General features: G+C 37.7%; 1 protein-coding gene across 1 annotated transcript in view; it reads left to right on the top strand.

Annotated features, from left to right (window-relative positions):
- Nucleotides 1-6,369: 6,369 nt before the first annotated feature.
- The window catches only part of nipal3 (NIPA like domain containing 3), a 63,776-nt gene continuing 47,497 nt past the window's right edge, over nt 6,370-22,648 (top strand). Inside the window, exon 1 of the mRNA XM_028819689.2 lies at nt 6,370-6,701. Coding sequence (XP_028675522.2) covers nt 6,639-6,701 — 63 coding nt within the window. The 5' untranslated portion in view covers nt 6,370-6,638. The remainder of the gene's footprint in view (nt 6,702-22,648) is intronic.

Here is a 22,648-nt window from a genome sequence, read left to right as displayed (position 1 = left end):
TCACCAGTATGCTTTACTGTTGGCATAAGGTTTAAATTGTGAAGTACATGTTCACTTTTTTCAAATATAAAGAGCATGATGTCAGACTTAAAGAACGGCCACTCCTCGAAGGTTAAATAGTGTCTGAAAATAACCTTGGCTTTGACTGTGGTTTGGTAGGACGCCAGAGACGTGGGCTGTTTTTCTAAAAGCACCAGTAGCCAGACTGAACTAGGTTAAGCCTAAAATTTTCCTTTATTTCCATTCTGTTTGCAAGGTTTTCTGGGACTGCCGGAGAAATATTTCAACTTATTTGGTACATGCTCTGTATGCAGAACCTGAGCTCATGAGAATGCCTTAATTGATGCCTTATTAACACCATAGTATTCAGCTATGGTGTGATGCAAGTGATAAGACTAGTCAACGCATCATTGCTCTGCATATCATTTATAAACTCTTGTTTTCATTGATTGGTTTGTGCTCATTGTTTATAATATACTAGCCAACCCGCGGCGTACCATACGCCGCATAATCAGGCCGCTTTTTTAATGATTTTTAAGCACAGGGAAAAAATTAACATTTGAAAAATCCGGAGGAGAGGGGAAGGACGCCCATTACGCCCCATCCATCATGCGAGTCTGCTGATTTCTCGTTCAGTAACCTGTGAGTAGTGATGGGCGGGGTGAAGCCTCACGAAGCATCAACACGTTTGAAGCAATTGTGTCGGAAATCGTATCGAAGCTTCGAAGCATTTGACACTCACCTCTCTCGTGACACCTCCTGGCCATTTTCATTAACGTTACAGAAACTTATGATACACTTCAATGATGTCTGTTAAAAGTCGTATTGCTTTTATTTTTTCGTAGCTACAGACTGACAACGAAGAGAAGGGTTCGTCAGCAGCTTGTAGTGTGTGATGTCTAAAAAATATAAATATAACTAACGCCGACAGGCAGAATGCACTATACGATAGCAAGAGTTAAACAAAATAAGACGCCTCACCTCATGCATTCCCGGCTCTTTCAATTAGTATTTACTTTTGCACTGTATCATTATAATCAATCCTGTTATTAGTATTATAATTAACCCTGATCTTTTCTTGAGATCACATTTAATAGCCTTAAATGTTTTCTTTGGTCTGTCTTAATTAAAACGGAGTAGACAGAAAATAAAGGTTTATCCCTGTACTTTGCCATGATATAGGTAAGCACATTTGAGAAAGAAAATGTGAAATCCTTAAATCACAGATGTCATTATTCGATCAAGTATTAAAATCTGCAGTGCTTCGAAAGCTCGACACAGTGTCGAAACCTGAGTATCGAGCGGCCCATCACTACCTGTGAGTCACGTAGAGTTTTCATTGTTATTTGCGGTTCTGGCCGCTTTTCGCATACTGAGTTGTTCGGGAGTCACAGTTGAGAAATAGTTTTTTAATGTCTTTTAAGCACAGGGGAAAAAATGAACATGTGGCCCGGTGCATTCTTTAACTGCCTTGTGGCGCTGTAGTAGTACGGCTGCTTTGCAGTAAGGAGACAGTGGAAGATTGTGGGTTCGCTTCCCGGTTCCTCCCTGTGTGAATAGCAAATTATCCGCGACAAACAAACTGTTTTACACGCTGCAAACCAATCCACACCGCTTTTTCAATGTTTTTTAAGCAGAGGGAAAAAAATTAACATTTGCAAAATCCGTAACGCTGCTTTCAGTAAGTACAATGCACACGCGTTTAATTTGCCAGCCGTCTTTTCTGGTTTGGGCCGCTTTTGCAGTGTTACCTCTTGTGTATATTATATCTTGAAATCCTTCAAGTTGCTAATTAACTAACTAACACCCGCCCACTCAGCTTGTGTGAAAAAAATGTGCCCGTTCTTTCATCATTTTGTTGTAGCAATATACATTGTGTTTCCACTCGGCGCGGAGGCGCGCATTCATCTCGGATTATTACATCCTGCTAGACTAATCTGCTACACGGCTGCGTTTGAAAAACCGACTTATCCCAGATGAGTTTCGCCAGCATTAATGATTAGGAATCTGGTTGGAACAAAACCCTGCATCCACAGGGGTTCACCAGGACCGAGTTTGGGAAACACTGCTGAACACAGACGAAACCGACTCAGGTGAGGAGTTGGGACGGGCAAAGTGGTTGCAGCTATTGATTATTCAGTGTTGTTTGCCTGGGTGTCTGATCTGCTCAACAGGATCATAAATAAAAGGAAAACAATGTGAAGGCAATGTCACAGGTGATCCTGTGGTATAGCGGGTCCACAGCTCCCCTTCAAAAGCCCATTTTTAAATAAATAATCATCGCACTCACAGTGTAACGAGGGGCGTGGAAGTGTGGCTGAAACGGTTTCCGGGTAGACTCGTGCTTCGGGCATTTGTCCCCTATGCAGTGTGTGAGCGAGTGAGGAAAGAGAGAGAAAGCCGGTACGTTAGAGTGAGCGAGAGCAGGCTCGAAGGCAATGTGTTCCTGTGGTATTGCGGGTCCATAGCTCACCTTCAAAAGGCCATTTTTAATCAGGCGACTGACAGTAGTGGAGTCAGGCACAGAGAAGGTCAGCTGCAGAGAGAGCGTCTCGACTGTTGCAGGGCCTGAAGCAGGTGAGACGCTAATGAAAAAGAGGCACAGGGCTTATTGGTTTTTAAAGACTGCTTCCTTCATTGTGTTTTAACTTCAGTTTTAAAGGATTGCGCGGCTCTCTCTTGCGCTGCCTGTGTGTGCCTCTGTCTCTCTGTGGCGTTGCCTCTGTGTGTGTGTGCCTCTGTCTCTCTGGCGCTGCCTCTGTGTGTGCGCAGCTCTCTCTATCGCGCTGCCTGTGTGTGCCTCTGTCTCTCTCTGGCGCTGCCTCTGTGTGAACCAAGGTTCCACTGAGGTTGACTGATGAAAAGTCAACGTGGCTCAGAGCTGCAAGTGGACTGTGGCACAGACAAACAGAAATGACGGCATGTTTTCCGAGGCGTCGCGTCCGAGTTGGTGGGCGTGGCTCTGTGATTCTTTCGTCGTATCCAATGGTCTAAGAGTTGGTGGGCGTGGCTCCTTCCTGCGTGTGCCATTGGCGTCTTACTTGTCGGCGGTTTAGTGAATCCACGCCCCTTCCGGCGTGCTTTCCATGGGTGGCTACTTGTCTCCGGGCTTAGTGAATTATATATATAGATGCTTTTTAGATAAATAGGCTAATACTGTAAATACAATGAAGCAAAGATGAAGTACAAACATATTGAAGTTTGAGCTCATAATGGGATTCAATGCAATTCCAAATTTACATAAAGCCAGTGAAAATGGGTTTTATGCACAGTGTTAAGACATGCTAAGAAAATGAAGATAAAGCGCAAGAATAAACAAGTTAGAAAATATATGAATGGCATATCATTGAGGTTTGTTCCCAGGACTTAGTTAACTGTTTTCAAAGTTGGGAGGTTTTTTTTTTTTTGTTCCTTTACTTAATCAAAGGCAAATATATCAAACTTTGGTTTATTAAACATTTTTGAAACAATGAGGAGAAGGAGGAGGAGAAGGTTGGGAGCATGTGCTGATTATAGCGCATTACCGCACCCACCACACGATGAACCACAACAGTGATAATAGAATGTAATTACATGCACTAGTTGAGTACATTCCCTTGAAAGTTGTTAATGATTTCCTTTTATCTACTGCTGCTGGGCACTCAACATTCTTCTCCTCCTTGATCTTAGTGCAACCTTTGACACTATATATCATAATAAACTTGTGCCATGCCTTCCCTGAACTGGCATAGTGGCACAGTTCTGTCTTGGTTTAAATCTTACCTGTTTGATAGATCAAAGTTTTTTTTTGTTTTTTTTTTACAATTGATAAATGCAAAGCCCCTTCTGCTCTGGTTTCCCAAGGTGTACCATAACGATTGTTTTTTGTCCCCTTTTTTGTCTAATATATATGCTCCATTTAGGACAAATTATTCACTGACATAGTGCCAGCTTTAACTTGTATGCTGATGACACTCAGATCTATCTTAATACCAGGTCTACCACCACTCTTTCACCTTGTTGTTTGCTGGCATGCATTTATCTATAGTAACTGATTACCCAAAAGCTCTGGGCCCTATAAACCAGTTTCTGCCTTGTATTACTCACTTACAACACTTCTACAAGCAGTACAATTCTAAAAAAAATAAAACTCTTTCTTAGTTTTCCTTTATAGCTTTACAACAAGAAAAACAACATCTATTAACAGTTAAGAGACTATTTATTCCTTTTTCAACTTGGATACTTGGGTGTATTTATCAGTTCTTCCGAACTTGTACATCCATCTGCATTCCACCGATTTTCTTCATAGACAAATGTATTTTTATTATTCAGCAACAGAGTTTTTAGCCAAACATATTTTTGCCCTAGCTACAAGTATGAAAACAGGACCCCTAATTTGCCACATATAAGACTGTTTCCCACCCTTTGGAATCAACAACTGATTTATTACCCTGTGGAAATTGTTGAAGATTTACTGGTTGTTTGAAAACATTGCTTCTGCAATTTTTTTTACATCTTTATTGTTTATGAACGAATTCCGGATACTATTACTGTATTTATACAAGTCTGATTTATTTTTATTACCTGTAAAATATTCGTATCTGAGTGTGATCTATATTTTTGTGTTCCACAACTATCTTTGATTAATTAATTCTTTTTTATATTAATTGTTCCCATTTTTCAGTTTCTGTTAGTTTTTTATATCTATATACACGTGTATTGTTTTATTTTTTTTTCAATTACTTTGTATATACAGTATTTATGTCCTGACTAATATTTTTCCTATATAGTGTAATTATCAACTTTAATGCATACATTTTTGTTTATTAATATCTTAAATGCCAGACAGGATCCTACTCCACTGGGCCCTTAACCTGAAAATTGCTCCAGGGGTGCTTTTACAATGCCTGACCATGCACTCTGACCCACAAAGGTCATGCAAAAAGACAATTTCACCTTGGGGATTAATACAGTTTTTCCAAATACCAAAAAATAATAATAATTGGTGAAATCTTTTGATTTGTCCTTATGTTTTTATAATATAGAGCATACTTGTAAAATTTACTGGTAATCACATCAAAAATTTTAAATATTTTCCTTTCTTTTGTTCAAATATATTTTCATTTATACTTAATCTTTTTATCTGATTCCCCTGGTTATTCTTCCTGTTTATAAGAATATAGGCCATACAAAGATCTAACCAAACTGTGTATGGAAAATATGCAAAAATAAAAAAGTGTCACTATTAATTAACATTATACTAAAAAGCTTTGCTTCTATAACCTGTAAGTGGAATACTGCACTTGATTACACTCACCTTTGATCCTTAATTTGAAACGTTATGATCATATAAAAATGTGCTCAATTCCAGTCTCTGACTCACTGTGTGACACTAAAGTCACATAACCTGTTTGTGTTGCTCTAGGTAAAGACATCAGCCAAACTCTAGGTTATTAATAACAGGAAAGGTTCAATTCCTTGTTGACTCTCTCATAAAATTAAACAGCAATGCTGATGTATATTTTCTCAGCTCATTTCCTCTGACATATGTTAACTGAGAGGTAAAACCTATTCTGGCAACATTTGCAAGGAAGGACCCAACCCCTGATGTGACATCAATGACATTAAGTATAATTAAATGACCTTGTGACTTTAAACTGGAAAAGCGCATTAGAAAATCGATAGATGGACAATTCAATTTAAAAATTAATTAAACGATTAAGAATTCATATTTGCCTTTTTTCATATTTATTGAGATTTCACTTATGTGCATAACTGGTCTTCCATATCAATGTGTAAGTACAGTACACCGTACATCAATACTCAGCCAAGCGGCTTCTTTCAAAGTGCGCAAGACGAAGTTGCTTAAGTTATGCGATGTAACTGAAGGCGAATTAGTACTTCCGCGCTTACAGAACCGGCTGTAGTCATAACGGGTCTTTTAGAACAGCTAGTTTAAGACACGCTAAGGAAACCCCAAAGAACTGTGGTGGAACGTAAAATAACACTGACCACGATCGAATCTGAGATCTGTGAGGGCTCGGCGCTAACCACCGCGCCATCCTGTCTGAAAATATATTTTGAACTGTGTCAGAACAATTGCATTTCAGTACTCTACAAATGCATTTGGAACACGATTCGCTGTTGATTTTGCAATATGTGAAAAATAATTTTAGATACTCGTAAACTAAACGCGTGTTGTGTGGATATACAGATTTTATGTAGCTTGTCACACACATTAACATACCGCATATAGGCATAATTTTAACTTTGGCTGTCAAATTGCCCTCCTTCCACCTTGCAGCCGAGGCACTTCCTCGTTCGCAGCGTTGCACCCCATTGGTCCTGCACTGGCAGCAGCAGCAGCGCCTCTCTAGAGCGTTCGCTTATAACAAGCAGCCACACCCAAGCGGAGAGGCGGCAGAGGTGAGCGCGTGAGTGTGTCGCGCTTCCTGTCGCCTTGACTCTCTCTCACCTGCCGCGAGGGGGGTGAGAGTGAAGCTAAAGAAGAAGTCTTCCTTGTGTACTCCCACCTGCTCCTCTTTCCGGTGCGAAAGATGTTGCGAGCACTGCGGCAAAACGAATGCAACATGACAGAGATCGGCGACTACTAACTGCGAGCCGCACATGGGCGCGCCTTTCCACATCACGCGTGAACAATGGCGCAAATCGGAGCAGCCGCGACTTCCGCGGTGCCCTTTACCGACCCGTCATCCTATAAGGTAAATGTGGCGGCACTTTTTTTGTCTTTCTCTCTCTTAGATGATCTGGACACACCGGGTATTAGGTTTATGTTAACGTACTGGGCTTGTCAGTCACCGCGTTGGTAAGCGGAGAAGCCCACGCAGGTGACGGTGACGCATGGCAATTACTGGGAGGGGTACAGCTCATCAGCTCCATACCCTGACACGCAAAGCTCGGGGTCGCACCGTTGCGGCAGACAGCGGAGCCATTCAGAGATGGAGCTGGAAATGACGCAGGTGCCAGGGTTGTTTCACTTGTGCTGGTACATTTAAAGTCGTAGTGCTCCATTACGTCAATTTCGTAGACATTAGTTTTAATCCGGGCTGCGATGTTAAATGTTAGACCCAGGCAACGCAGTTTTTGCTAAATGTTACAATAAAATTATTTTTAAAAATACTGTCGGTGTTACACATTCAAATACTTTCTAGTGCTTTACATTCTTTTAAATAAAGTCCCTGACATCAATACGCGTTAACAGTACCGTATAAGCATTTCGTAGTGGAACTTAAAAATTGAAATTTCAAAAAAGAAGATGGAGCGTTTTCTTTACATTTGTAAGTTTTTTATTTATAAAGCTTTCTGTTTATTTAATTTTAACATTTTAAATTCCTCTTGCTCAAATTTAGGAACGTTGTGGCTGGAGTGCGCAGCATCTGGCACAATGCAGGAACTAGCCGGACCCGGTCCAATGTATAATTTGTGATGGTTGCTTGCTTTCTGCCAGCATTTAGGTTTAATTTATAAATAAACGATGTTCACACTCCAGAGAATCTTAATAGTGACATCTCATTGTAATATTTTTAATGCTTTCCATAATGCGTTACAATATGAATTTTCTAGAATCAGGCTCATTGAAATTATAATATATGTGCACCTGACATTATCTTATATACATACACGCATCGGTATAATATGTACAACATTGCTGAGTGCAGATATCATAAATAAAAAAGTCAAATGGTTGTCATCCTCCATATGTTATGCCTTTCTACAAATTATCTGTTTGTGCACTGAATTTCAGAAACTTTTATCTTTAATTGCTTGTGCAATTTCTTTACTTTTTTAGCATCCCTCATGTTTTTCCAAAGTGGGGGAGTATTTTACATTTTCCAAAACTGAACAAAGAGCACCATGAGGCTAAAAACCACCATCGAAGTGTTAATAAATTATGCATCTACAGTTTTCAGTATTTTGCTTTCATGTCATATCAGTTTTTCCAAATGTAGCTCCTGAAACCTTTTTGCATTATTTTTCAAATGAAGAATAACAACTTGGAGCTGAACCAAGGACTTCTGAGAGCTGTTATTTTTTACTATATACTATCAAAAAATACAGGCATTTAAAATAGTTTTATCCTTCTGGCTTGCATATTTTATTTTTAAATTTATTTAGTATTACCTTTTTTTTTTTTTTGGCGATGGATTACATTTACAGTTTTCTGGCATCAAACCCAGAATTCCTGTGTGCCCGATGCTACTATAGTAAATTTATGTAAAGGTTTTATTAAAATATCTACAACAGTTCAAGAAGTCCACATTTTTAAATGCTTTTCTTATGGGAAATAACACGCCAATAAACAAGCTCATATATAGTCAAATTCAAGGCAATATGGAAACTGCATAGTGTTTAGTGGGTGAATTAGTTTATTCCTCAGTGAAATGTGACATCTGATACAATACTTTTCTTATGAGAAAATTCAAAATTTCTAAAGTCAAATCCACAATAGGTAAATGGAACTTGAGAATTTTTCAGGTTGTTTCAAGATATGTTTCATATGGTCCAAAGGTTTTTTTGAAATCTGCCTGGTAGATCTGGCTGGTTTTGCATTCTTTATTTGTATATATATGTAGATATATACTTATGAAAATGAATATACAGAAGGAAACCAGCTTGGAATAGTGAATGCAATATGGTTGAGATACAAAATACGGTAACGGTCACACCTGTCTTCAATGCCTATAGCATTATTGGATAGTCATTTGTGTTACTAGGTGTTGCACAGTACTCTGTGAGGTGTTCATCATTCATCATTTCTCTTAGACATCATCTTGCATCTTGTTTGTAGTTAGTAAAGTCTGAATGGGGTCAAATAATGAGCCATTGCACATTAGGATGGTCCTTCTGTCAAACTGCAGAAAGAATTAAACAGGGAGTGATCCACAGTGCATTGATGTTGGTGATATTGACCACTGTTGTTGACATCAGGGACATCATTCAGTCTTTCCTAATCCCATTTATATGTGAAATGAAAGGACATTGTCCACTGGCATTCTACCTGTACAACTTAACATGCCCTAATGGCCGTTAGTCAACACTACTGTTCAGCAGCCAACTAGACCTTTCCCTGATTGATCGTGTATGGAACAGGATTAGATGGCATATCTCCCACACTCCGCCACCAATAAATAATCTTGATTAATTGCTCCTCCAGGATGAAAGAGCATGGATTAGCATTGTCATTTGTATAATTGTTTCATTGTAAGAATGCAGGCCTGTACTGCAGCATGGAGAGGTTACCCTTGATCCTAATCTGAGCATGCTGTAACACATGGTGCTGTACGAGTATGTACTGAATAAACTATGTCATATCACCCTGTGAGTGTGTAATTGTTTTATTAATGCATGCACACACGCACACACAGACAATTCGCCTACCAGATGTTGGATGTTCTTTTTTTCGCCATTCACTAGTGTGCATATACATGTACATCATATATTAGGAAAAAGGGAGAATATATGATCAATAAACAAAATAGAAGACAGCACATACATTGACAAGTCAGAATTAAAGATGATTGTGTCATTTAAGTGTGACTCAATACTGACACAGGTCTACAGAATACTTATGTAAATCTGAATATAAGCATGTAAAAAGGGGTATTGATTGCATGCCAGTAAAATGCAGGTGTTTTCCATGTTTTAGTGAATTCTGGAATATTTTAATACATTACTTTGCCTGGAAAAAAAGTGTTAAAACCTTTAAAAAAAGCCACAGTACAGAGGTAAGATAAATTATACTAGATCTCTCACGTATGTTCTACTTGTGGTTTTAAAAAAAAAAAAAGCCTAATAAATGCACAAAGAGAGATCATTGGAAAAAAAGAAACAATACCAATTATTTGTAGAAGAAATCAGTTTAATACCTCAGGCAGAATTAAAATAAGCCCAGAGTTTACAGGTTTAAAAATAGAACAGTCGGGTGTATTTCAGGCCCTTAATACTCTTAAAATTAATAAAAAACCCAGACCTAATGGGATTTTGCAAGTAGTGCTGAGAGAAATTAAAGATGTTCCAACAGTCACTACAGATGTGACCGATACAATATGAAGGGAAAGTTGCAAATGTGATTCCAGTCCACAAGAAGGGAGACAAAATTAATCCTAATAATTACAGACCATTAAACTTTGCTTCTGTAACATGCAAAATTATGGAAACCATAATCAGAAAGAAATGAGAAGACTATTTACAATAAAATAACACAGTAAATAAAAGCCAGCATTGATTTGTGAGAGGAGGATTCTAACAGTTCAATCTGTTATATGTTTTTGAATGCAAAACTGGAATAGTAGATAAATGATATAGTTTACTTATACTTTCAAAAACCATTTGATACTGTTCCACACCAAAGATTAATTTTGAAACTCGAAGCCATTGTAACCAGAGGTAACTTGAAAAACTGGATTTCAAGTTGGTTAATCAGTTAAAACCAGAGACCAGCAGCACAGATAAGAAGGGAATGCTATACAGGGGATGAGGTCAACAGTGGAGTTCCCATAGTGGTCAGTCTGTCTATCCGTCAGATGTTGCCATTTGTGTTTTACAATCCCTATAAAAAGTCTTCACCTCCTTGGAAGTTTTCACATTTTACTATTATACAATATGACAGTGGATATAATTTTATAGTTAAAAAAACTTGCAAAATACACAAGTGACATAAAAATTAGAGAGATAGCAGATCTAATTCTGAAGGGCTCTGTTTTATACCGGTGTGGGGATATAAAAAACTGCCTTGATCAGCTTGCATTCTATCAAATATCACATCTAGTTAGACATACAGAGGTCTATCTAACCCATAAGCAAGACAATATTAATGTTTCTTGCCAGCGCATCATGGTTACTTGATTAATACTTTTTTGCGATCACTTGGTTTCTACACTTGTAATTATGATGCCATTGCTATTTCCGATCATGCCCATCTTATTTTGAATCTTACTTCTTACAATATCAAGCATTTCCAGCACACTTTGTAGTTAGAGACTCATTCCATTAATACCAGTTGTTTTATTAAACATATTTATTCTTTTTGTAGAGACTGGTGTATCTCCAGAGGAACACTTTGGGGAGACACATATAACATATGTTAGGGAACAAATAATGTACTCTATATTTTGCATAAAAAAAGTTGCTAACTTAAACATTTAGTTACTATTTCTAAAACTGATCCAGAATAGAAAGACTGCTAAAGGCTGAGCTCTACAGAAAAGGCTGTTACTATAAACAGAATTCATTTTATTTACAACAGTGGTAATGAAGCATCTAGGTCTTAAATCCCTCCACTTTCATTAGAAATACAGACTAAAGGTTAGTCATTTTTATCTCAACAAATATGTAAAAAGGAAGTTACGAATGCAGTCACAGAAATTAGTAATGCAGTTGCAACTAAAGTCTCTGAACTCTGAAAAGATGTGCAGGTTAGGCTGTCTTGTGTCTAGTGCTGCTAGGGATAGCCCTGGCCTCTATAGCAACGAATCAGGTTAAATAAGTTTTAAAAAGTCATTTAAGGAATACTGTTAAGATTTTGTAAACATTAGTATGTAATAAAAGTAAGGCATATAACAGAGGTATCTTTGAAATTCAAGATGCTATTAAATCTTTACAAAGCTGCAGGCCCAGGCAGCTTTCCAGCAAAACTGTATAAAAAAAATCTGTTAAATTAGTTTTGTAAATGCTATGCTTAAGGAAGAAAATAAACCACCAAAATACCATTCCAGGTGTCAGTTGCTGTTTTTTGTAAAAAGAGTAATAACCTCTTAGAGGGCACATCCTATAGACCTGTTTTTTGACACCATGTTGATATTATGATGACAACTTTTGCAAAAGAATAACATAAGTGCTCCCTTAATAAGTGCTGGACAGTAATGATGATTTGTTAAAAAAATGTTTATTCTTCTTCTTATAACCACTGTTAACTAATATACAGTATAACCTGCTGCATCCAACCGTCTAGACCAGGGGTCTCCGACACGTCGCTCATGAGCTACCAGTAGCTCGCAACCCCTTTCCAAGTAGCTCGCCAAAGGGTTAATGAATCCTACATAAATTTGAAAACTTGATTAGTCAAATTAGGGGTGGGCGATCTTTCCAAAAAATCATATCACAATCCTTTTAACACAAAATCACGATGCACAATCTGAATTGCAGTCTATCTTTTCAATGTGGCATACACTTAAAAGAGAATATCCAGACTCAAACTCGTCAAGACGTAAGTAATACTTTATTTTAAATATCAAACAAAGTTGAATTCAATTGTTCTCTCATTCGCTAGTTAAGTGGAGTTAAGGAGCACGCCCCGAAGCTGGCGAATGAGTGAGGAAGGCCCCTCCTCTCTGACTGCTGCATGTTTCTCGGATTCGTGCAAATAAATCTACATTGTACATCCACACGATACATAGCGAAATGAGAGAAGTCGCAAAATCACCCAGATGTTCAAGCAAATTATTATAGAAAAAATCCTGATCTAAATCAGTTAAGTAGTTCTCTCGTGAAAAGCGGACAGACATGCAGACAGACAGACATTGGATTTTATATATTATATATTAGTAAACCTTCAAAATAATGTGCAGTTAACGTCTCAGCATTCTCGGCATTTCTGGAGCTTAGTAGAGTCAGATAACTATAAGAATCTTCACCAAGCAGCTCTGAAAATGTCTGCTTTGTTTGGGTCCACATACCTCTGTGAGTCTGCCTTTTCTGACATGAAATCAAAGTTCAGAACAAGATTGACAGATGAACATTTAAATGACTCCATAAGAGTGAACCCAAGTGGCTATACTCCACCATATACCTCTCTTGTTGACTCCATGCAGTACCAGTCATCTCACTAACTAAAAAACACATCACATATGCAACTGGACATATGAATACTCTTGTGAAGTGAAACAGTGACATGTAGCACAATGACAAATGAATAAGTCATATCTGTGTATTTGTAATTGCATTGTTTTGTTTTGACAGCATTCATGTTTTAATTCAATAGCGTGAGATACACTAGAAAATGCATACAGACATACAAAATGCACTTGCAGGTGAACTAAATATTTTTTGTGATGTTTTAATGCAAAATGTGAGTTGTGGACACCAACATTTTGTAAATGTTCAGGTAAAACAAGCTTATTCAGTTTGTGTGGGTTGAAATAAGCTATGAGAATAAATGTTAGAAAACATGAGTAGCTCTTGGCCATTTTCGTTTTGTAAAAGTAGCTCTCAGGGGAAAAAAGGTTAGAGACCCCTGGTCTAGACACTGTACTATCTCTTCTTCTTCTTCTTCTTTCGGCTGCTCCCATTAGGGGTTGCCACAGCGGATCATCTTTTTCCATATCTTCCTGTCTTCTGCATCTTGCTCTGTTACACCCATCACCTGCATGTCCTCTCTAACAACACCCATAAAACTCCTCTTAGGCCTTCCTCTTTTCCTCTTGCCTGGCAGCTCTATTTTTAAATCCTTTTCCCAATATACCCAGCATCTCTCCTCCGCATATAGATAGATAGATACTTTATTAATCCCAAGGGGAAATTCACATACTCCAGCAGCACCTTACTGATACAAAAAACAATATTAAATTAAAGATTGATAATAATGCAGGTAAAAACAGACAATATCTTTGTATAATGTTAATGTTTACCCCAAACCCTCTAATGTACTCATTTCTAATCCTGTCCATCCTTGTCACACCCAATGCAAATCTTAGCATCTTTAACTCTGCCACCTCCAGCTCTGTCTCCTGTTTTCTGATCAGTGCCACCATCTCCAACCCATATAACATAGCTGGTCTCACTACTGTCCTATAGACCTTCCCTTTTCACTGCTGATACCCTCTCTCTGGACACAGAAAATGCTTTTGATAGAATCAAATGGGGATATCTTTTTGCTGTACCATGCAAATGGGTTTGGATCCAACCTATGTTCATGACTTACATACTCAAACTAAACAGCTTCTGCTCTTACAAATAATAAATAAAGAATGCATAATCAGACAGAGTTTTCCCATTATCACTGTACCATTTTTTGTTACTGTTGAATTCAATGCCTGTTTACTTATGTAAACAACCAGATATTCAGGGGATTGTAAGGTAAGGACCTGAACAAAAAGTGTCAATTAATACTTAAAACATGATGCTTTACTACTGATCCAAACCTACTGAATCTTCTGGAGGAAATCCAGAACATTTCTGGTTTTAAGTTTAACTGGAATAAGAGAATGCTATGTCAAGTAAATAGTCCAGCTTGTCAACTTGAAGTGGATCAGTTTTTATTTTCTCAGAATACGTCAGATATCTAGGAATTCTACTGCAAGATAACTTTTGCAACATGATGGAATTTACCAAGGAAAATATTAATAGATAATCATGTTTTCCTGTCACATTAACCATGAGAATTCATACTATTGAAATGAATACTTTTATAGACTTACTATAACTGAGAGTCAGTTATTCTTACAAAATGAGTTTGGACAATCAACTAGTTTGGATATTCAAACATACATATAAGATCCCAATTTGTATGAAGGAAAGTATAATTAGGCCTGCAATTAAATTATTGCATTCAAGGTTATTACTATTGCATTTTGAAATTGTTTACTTTTCATGCAGTAATAAATATTTCTTTGAACCTTGAAAGATTGTCTTGAAACATTGTCTGTTTATTGCCGTTTCTAAACATTATCAGATGTGTTTTTAATTAAGGCAGCACGCTGCTGCCTCGCAGTTAGGAGACCCGGGTTCGCTTCCCGGGTCCTCCCGGTGTGGAGTTTGCATGTTCTCCCCGTGTCTGCGTGGGTTTCCTCCGGGTACTCCGGTTTCCTCCCACAGTCCAAAGACATGCAGGTTAGGTGCGATTCTAATTTGTCCCTAGTGTGTGCTTGGTGTGTGTGTGTGCGCCCTGCGGTGGGCTGGCACTCTGCCCGGGGTTTGTTTCCTGCCTTGCGCCCTGTGCTGGCCGGGATTGGCTCCAGCAGACCCCCATGACCGTGTAGTTAGGATATAGCGGGTTGGATAATGGATGGATTTTTAATTAATCTGAAACGTATTGCTCGATGTGTAAGAAGCGCTAACCATGGAAGGGCTACAGGTAGCAAATACCTGCACACACTTAAGGGTGCTTCTTCTCTGCTAAAATCCAGTGGCATGATATGTGGCCACTTCTGTAACTTAAGAAGGATCCTGGGTTGGATCAGCTTACAGAGTTAGGAGAAAGTGAGCTATTGATGGTGTTACCCCTGACCCAAATGAGCTGCATGAGGCAGCACCAGTGACATTAATGTGCAGGCAAACAGTACATGATTCAGCTGAGATTGTGTGGATTTGCACTGATGGAGCCATGGAAGATTGAGTGACGATGGAGGACCAGGCTGCAGAATATTCCTCATGGAGCACCCCAAATAATTTTAACACCCCACCCCATTCCATCTTCCATCCATTTAGTGAGTTTTGCTTTTCACAAGTGGAAAATTCTATCCAAAACAAATGTTTGGGGCAACTTCTCAAGATTGTATGTTAAATGAACCTTTGTTAGTTCACTCATCACAAGCTATACTTAACATAATTTCAAATAAATAATTGGAAGTGAATGCATTAATATTTTAGCATAATATCCAGTGAGCTAAAAGCAGATACTGTAATTGTTTGTGGGGTTGGGGGCAGCAGTGATTTGGGTAATTGATAGTTCAGGTGTTTGACATTATCAAAATTCTTTTGTATATCTCTTTCAGACTATTCCTATATATAATAACAAATCCATTTTTATAAAAATATATATAATTATAACTTTGTTCATTTGAAATAGAAAGAGGCCATGATAAAAAGTCAGTTTTGCAGAGTCCTAAATCATTTTTCTGAAAACATGTTTTCACTTTGTTGTTATGGGTTATTGAGAGTAGATAGATATGCAAAAATGGCAAATTTATTCATTTATAATTAAATCTACATCACACTAAAGTGTGCAGAAAGTGAAGGTGGACCGAAGACATTCTGAATCCACTGTATGTGCTTTTCCCACCCGACTGTGTATTCTACTAATACCAAGATAGTGATGACATCTTAAACAATGACAATCATAAATGCTAACTGAAAATTCTTCTTGTCTTGATGCTGAAACACTCGGAAGCAGTCACAGCTGTTATTTATAGTCTTTCACAGATTTTCTTCTAGTTTAATGATGGATATGCTGTGGATGCATATACATTATATAAATCTCTAATATAGATATAAGTACTAAGGTCGTTTGATGCCTTCAGTAGGCAAAGCAAAAGTTTGTGCAGTATTTTTATGTTGAATTAATATTGGTAAGCTGAAAAGAATAACATTTACAAAATATGAAAAACTATGTGAACTGGTGGCTGAGGATTTAGATTAGAGTAGCACTGTGGTTCTATATAATCCTGAACAAGTCACAAAATCTAATTTCACCGAAGCTTTGTAAATCTGTATATTAGTGATAAATATAGTAATGCCTGAGCAATTGTATACGTACATTTGACTTAATTTGTGTACTTTACATCCAAAATGTAAACCAGTGAAGGAAAAAAGTAAACCAATTGATTAATGGGTAAATGTCGGTTGAGTGGTTAGAGGTGATGCCTTACAACTTGAGAATACAGAGACCTGGGCCCTGGCACTTTGTGAAGTATGCGTGTTCTTCTGATATTGTGTGGATTTTACTTCCTAAAGACATTAGTGTCCGATTAATTGGTAACTCTAAAATGGTCTTGTATTAGTGAATATGGATTTCATTGTGTGTGCTTTGTCCATAGTTGAGTCCTACCTTGTATATGATGTTGCCAGGGAAGGCTAAGCCCCCTGTGACTCTGAACTGGACTACACAGGTTTATAAATTGATAGATGAATGAATAAATGAATGAATGTTTTAATCTCCATTTTCTCTCTTTCTGTCCTCCTTATTAATTCTTTTTGCAGACAACAAGCTTTCGCAGCATCTACTCTATAAATTATTCAATATAAAGAGAAGTGATTGTGCATAAATTGGCTTGCACATTGATTTTTCTTCTATAAACATTTCTTAGTAGTGTTACAGGATTTATACTGGTTAAAATGTGTTCTTTTAATGCTAACACTTAAAAAGATGACATCAATCTAACCATTAACTCAACTGTGAACAATTTATTTAATTTGTAAATTACAGCCCAGGAATTGATGACACTACTGCATTACTTTGCTGTCCTAAATTATTTTTAAGCATTATACAAGTCATGATCTATGAAGACACCTAGCAAAGTATAAAATGGATACCATTTGGATATAAAAAGAAAAACGAAGAATCGGCCTAGAAAAGTAAATTTTTTAGGTGTATCCAATATAATGTAATAAGCATTCAATATGGTTACTCTGTCTGCATGAGGAAAGTTGGCTCCCATTGGACCAATTTTTTTGAAATGTAGCACACATAATTTGTCGGGGAAGTTACATTTTCATTGAAATATCTAGAATGCAGCACACTCTACAAATTTTAAAATTTTCAAAATTTGCTATCGAAAAGGATTGGCAAATTTTCAAACTTAATCTTAAAACAGAAACATTCTGTGTGGCTTTCATTACAGATTAGTTTACAGTATGAAACACACATGGGGAGAGGTATGTTTTCCTTTTGTAAATGTCCAACAGCCACCGGTGACAGAAGAAAAGATCTGTAGTACAAGTCAGTCAAACACCAGGAGAGGTGCACACACTCGAGACACTTGTACCTAGCTCACTTCTTTTGCTTCTTCTTGTAAGTTAGCCGTATAAGTGAAAAAAAAATTATCTAGGAAGTAATGTTAGAGAAAAGAATATATAAATGTTGCTTTGTAAACATAAGAGTGAATATATATGTACTCAGTGTTTACATTACACTAAAAAAATACCATGACTGCATTATCTGCATATTAAAATTATTCATTATTTTTGTGCCACTATCATTTGTCAACAAAGCTCCTGACTTGTTATCTATCATGATCCAAAGCAGCCAACAATTTTATCTTAAAAATTTTCAATAGGGATTTTAACTTCTTTTAAAAATGTTATGTTTTCTGACCATCCACAACCAATAACTAACAACAAGATGTCAATCGATGCCATTTTGACATCACGTGAACTGTAATCTGATGTCTGTGAAAGCAAATAAGCCACCACAAGCCTGTTTGTGCTACATTTTTTAACTACAGAAATTTGTAAAGTGTTCTTAAAAGCATGTACAGTAATCCCTCGCTATATCGCGCTTCAACTTTCGCGGCTTCACTCTATCGCGGATTTTATATGTAAGCATATTTAAATATATATCGCGGATTTTTTGCTGGTTCGCGGATTTCTGAGGACAATGGGTCTTTTAATTTCTGGTACATGCTTCCTCAGTTGGTTTGCCCAGTTGATTTCATACAAGGGACGCTATTGGCAGATGGCTGAGAAGCTACCCAACCAGAGCGTGTATTGTGTATTAAATAAAACTCCTCAAATATATTGTGAGCACGGGGGCTGTTCGCACCCCTAGAGGACACGGCCGCTCCTCAAAAAACGCTGAAAGATTACCTTCACACTGCTCCCTTCTTTGCTGGGCTTACATGTGGCTGCTTTGCAAGCGATATGCTTCCCGTACGGTGCTTCGCATACTTAAAAGATCAAACAGCACGTATTGATTTTTGATTGTTTACTTTCCTCTCTCTCTCTCTCTCTCTCTCTCTCTCTCTCTCGCTCGCTCTCGCTCGCTCGCTCTGACATTCTCTGCTCCTGACGGGAGGGGGGTGTGAGCAGAGGGGCTGTTCGCACACTGGCCTAGAGGATACGGACGCTCCTCTAAAAAATGCTGAAAAATGCTTGCTCCCTTCCTTGCAGCTACTTTGTCCGGCGGTGCTTCGCATACTTAAAAGCCAAACAGCCCTATTGATTTTTGACTGTTTGCTTTTTTCTCTCTCTCTCTCTCTGACGCGCACTCCTTTGAAGAGGAAGAGATGTTTGCATTCTTTTAATTGTGAGACGGAACTGTCATCTCTGTCTTGTCATGTAGCACAGTTTAAACTTTTGAAAAAGAGACAAATGTTTGTTTGCAGTGTTTGAATAACGTTCCTGTCTCTCTACAACCTCCTGTGTTTCTGTGCAAATCTGTGACCCAAGCATGACAATATAAAAATAACCATATAAACATATGGTTTCTACTTCGCGGATTTTCACCTTTCGCGGGGGGGTCTGGAATGCAACCCCCATGATGGAGGAGGGATTACTGTAGTTCTATTATTGCTGTTGTTTTTGAATATGCCTTACACTTGCAAAAATGTTCAATAAATAAAAATGTGATAACTGTTTCTTTGATAAAGTAACTAAACATTTTAAATGCTCTAACATTCAAATCAGTTAACTATGTTCCTGAACACACCTAAATGTTAGGCTGGCATGTCATCCTTTTCTAACTTGTTGAGTTAGTTATAGCCATAGTCATGAGGACAAAGTAGTACTTAGTAGAAAGGTGTGTCAGGTTAATAATAATAATAATAAGTTGCATTTATAGAGCGCCTTTCACAAACCCAAGGTCGCTTTACAGAACATAATAAAGTTACAATGATTGTTTGCATTGGAATAAACTGAGGTCAGGTATTCTAAACTATATACATGTAGATCAATACTATGAAAAGGAGAGAAATGTATCCAGCAAAGCACCCTCGTTCCCCCAATCCTATATTAGATATATTAGATATTATTTGTGTAGGACTTTGTAAACAATGGAAAACACATCAAAATAATTTCCACTATTTATAGTGAATCAATTCTAGAGGATTGATTCAGTACACTTACAGTATAGTATAGTGTCCACATATATATTTTGTATCATAAACCTTGGTTCCTGTTCTCCAAATTATGTGAAAATTGTGAGTAACATCACAGACAATAGGGCATCAGTAAATTCCTCACAAAACTCAAAACTGGATTTATATATCTTGAAGTTATTTTGATATTTGTATTGGGAAAAATATTGTGGAATTTGAATTTTTGGAGACAATGGTTTTGCTACTTTTGAATACAGGGCAGATCTTAGAAACATGACAGAAATTAGTTATTTGTGTTTACTTGTCAGTTAAGAGGCATAAAAACAAATTCAGTACTTCTCAATAGATAATGAGAGGCCAGGAATAAAAAATAATTGCATTTAATACATTTAAAAAATTAGCTATTTTGCTGTGTCTTTACAGCACCATGAGTTTCATTTTGAAAAAAAATATGTGCTATGCTATGCAAATTCCCTCAGTCATATTTTTGAGTTCAGTCAGTTATTGATTTGCCTGTCAGTACTGCTGACTGGTTTCTTTTGGTACAACTACTTTGCATTGAAAATTTCAATGGCTTTTGAAGCAAATTAGGTTCAAGTAACAGTTTGATGTCATACCTGAACTTTTTATTTGCCTATGGCTTATTGAATATGGATATAAAGTAGGCTGAATTGTTGACATCTTTGCTAAGGATGAATAAAAAAATAATAGTTATGGTTTATAACCAAAAAAAGAGAACATCTAAAGCTTTTATTTTTTTATTCCCCAAGGGGATATTTTCTTTTTGCATGATCTGTGGAATTATTTGAAAACAGATCTCTGTGCTTGATTCTGCTGATATAGGAACTAAGAATGTAATGTTTTTAAATGAGAAATACTACACTTGTTTTCTATTCAAAACATACTGTAGATGCTGAAATGATTAAATCCCATAAGTTTTATACTTAGGAATATCCAGCAGAATAAAATCTCTGTAAAATTCGGACTGTTTAAACACATCAAGTTTTGTCCAACAAAGACTATGGTCCTTACAAAGGGTTTTTTATATCCAGAGAGATAGAAAGGAATCACAGGTAGTACCTAATTATGTTTAATCATGGTTAAATGATTGTCAGGTTTGTGTTGCTTGTGATTCATTTCAAATTTGTGGAGCTTCCAATGCAAAGAAGGTTAAATACTTATGCAAACACTAACTTTTGAGTTTTACTTCTTGTTCAGTTAAATATCTACAGAAAATGGTTTATTTTGAATTTGGAAATGCATTGCTGCAGAATATACTATATATATATATATATATATATATATATATATATATATATATATATATATATATAAAATATATGTCTTAACATTTTCTAACCCGTTGGGGACAAGAGACTGTTTCAGTCAGCATAGGGTGCAAGGAAGAACAAACCCTGTACAGGGCACCAGTCCATCACAGAGTGAACACGCACACAGACTCAAACTCTATACACACACACACACACACAATTTAGCATCACCAGTTCATCTAACCTGTGTGTCTTTCACCAGTGGGAGGAAACTGGATCACTTGGAAGAAACCTATGCAGACACGGGGAGAACATGCAAACTCCATGCAGGAAGGAACTGAGCAGAAAACCTGGTCTCCTTGCTATGAGGCAGCAGCACAACCACTATGTCTTGTTAATGCCTTCTATATATATATATATATATATATATATATATATATATATATATATATATATATATACACAATGCATCCGGAAAGTATTCACAGCGCATCACTTTTTCCACATTTTGTTATGTTACAGCCTTATTCCAAAATGGATTAAATTCACTTTTTTCCTCAGAATTCTACACACAACACCCCATAATGACAACGTGAAAAATGTTTACTTTGTTTTTGCAAATTTATTAAAAAAAAAAAAAGTGAGAAATCACATGTACATAAGTATTCACAGCCTTTGCTCAATACTTTGTTGATGCACCTTTGGCAGCAATTACAGCCTCAAGTCTTTTTGAATATGATGCCACAAGCTTGGCACACCTATCATTGGCCAGTTTCGCCCATTCCTCTTTGCAGCACCTCTCAAGTTCCATCAGGTTGGATGGGAAGCGTCGGTGCACAGCCATTTTAAGATCTCTCCAGGGATGTTCAATCGGATTCAAGTCTGGGCTGTGGCTGGGCCACTCAAGGACATTCACAGAGTTGTCCTGAAGCCACTCCTTTGATATCTTGGCTGTGTGCTTAGGGTCGTTGTCCTGCTAAAAGAAAAGTCTGAGGTCAAGAGCGCTCTGGAGCAGGTTTTCATCCAGGATGACTCTGTACATTGCTGCAGTCATCTTTCCCTTTATCCTGACTAGTCTCCCAGTCCCTGCCGCTGAAAAACATCCCCACAGCATGATGCTGCCACCACCATGCTTCACTGTAGGGATGGTATTGGCCTGGTGATGTGCGGTGCCTGGTTTTCTCCAAACATGACGCCTGGCTTTCACACCAAAGAGTTCAATCTTTGTCTCATCAGACCAGAGAATTTTCTTTCTCATGGTCTGAGAGTCCTTCAGGTGCCTTTTGGCAAACTCCAGGCGGGCTGCCATGTGCCTTTTACAAAGGAATGGCTTCTGTCTGGCCACTCTACCATACAGGCCTGATTGCTGGATTGCTGCAGAGATGGTTGTCCTTCTGGAAGGTTCTCCTCTCTCCACAGAGGACCTCTGGAGCTCTGAAAGAGTGACCATCGGGTTCTTGGTCACCTCCCTGACTAAGGCCATTCTCCCCCCATCGCTCAGTTTAGAGGCCGGCCAGCTCTAGGAAGAGTCCTGGTGGTTCCAAACTTCTTCCACTTACGGATGATGGAGGCCACTGTGCTCATTGGGACCTTCAAAGCAGAAGACATTTTTCTGTAACCTTCCCCAGA

Source organism: Erpetoichthys calabaricus, chromosome 14 (assembly GCF_900747795.2).
Source record: "Erpetoichthys calabaricus chromosome 14, fErpCal1.3, whole genome shotgun sequence".
Lineage (NCBI taxonomy): Eukaryota > Metazoa > Chordata > Cladistia > Polypteriformes > Polypteridae > Erpetoichthys > Erpetoichthys calabaricus.
The sequence above is the reverse complement of the archived record's forward strand: the minus strand, read 5'-3'. Positions and strand labels throughout refer to the sequence as shown.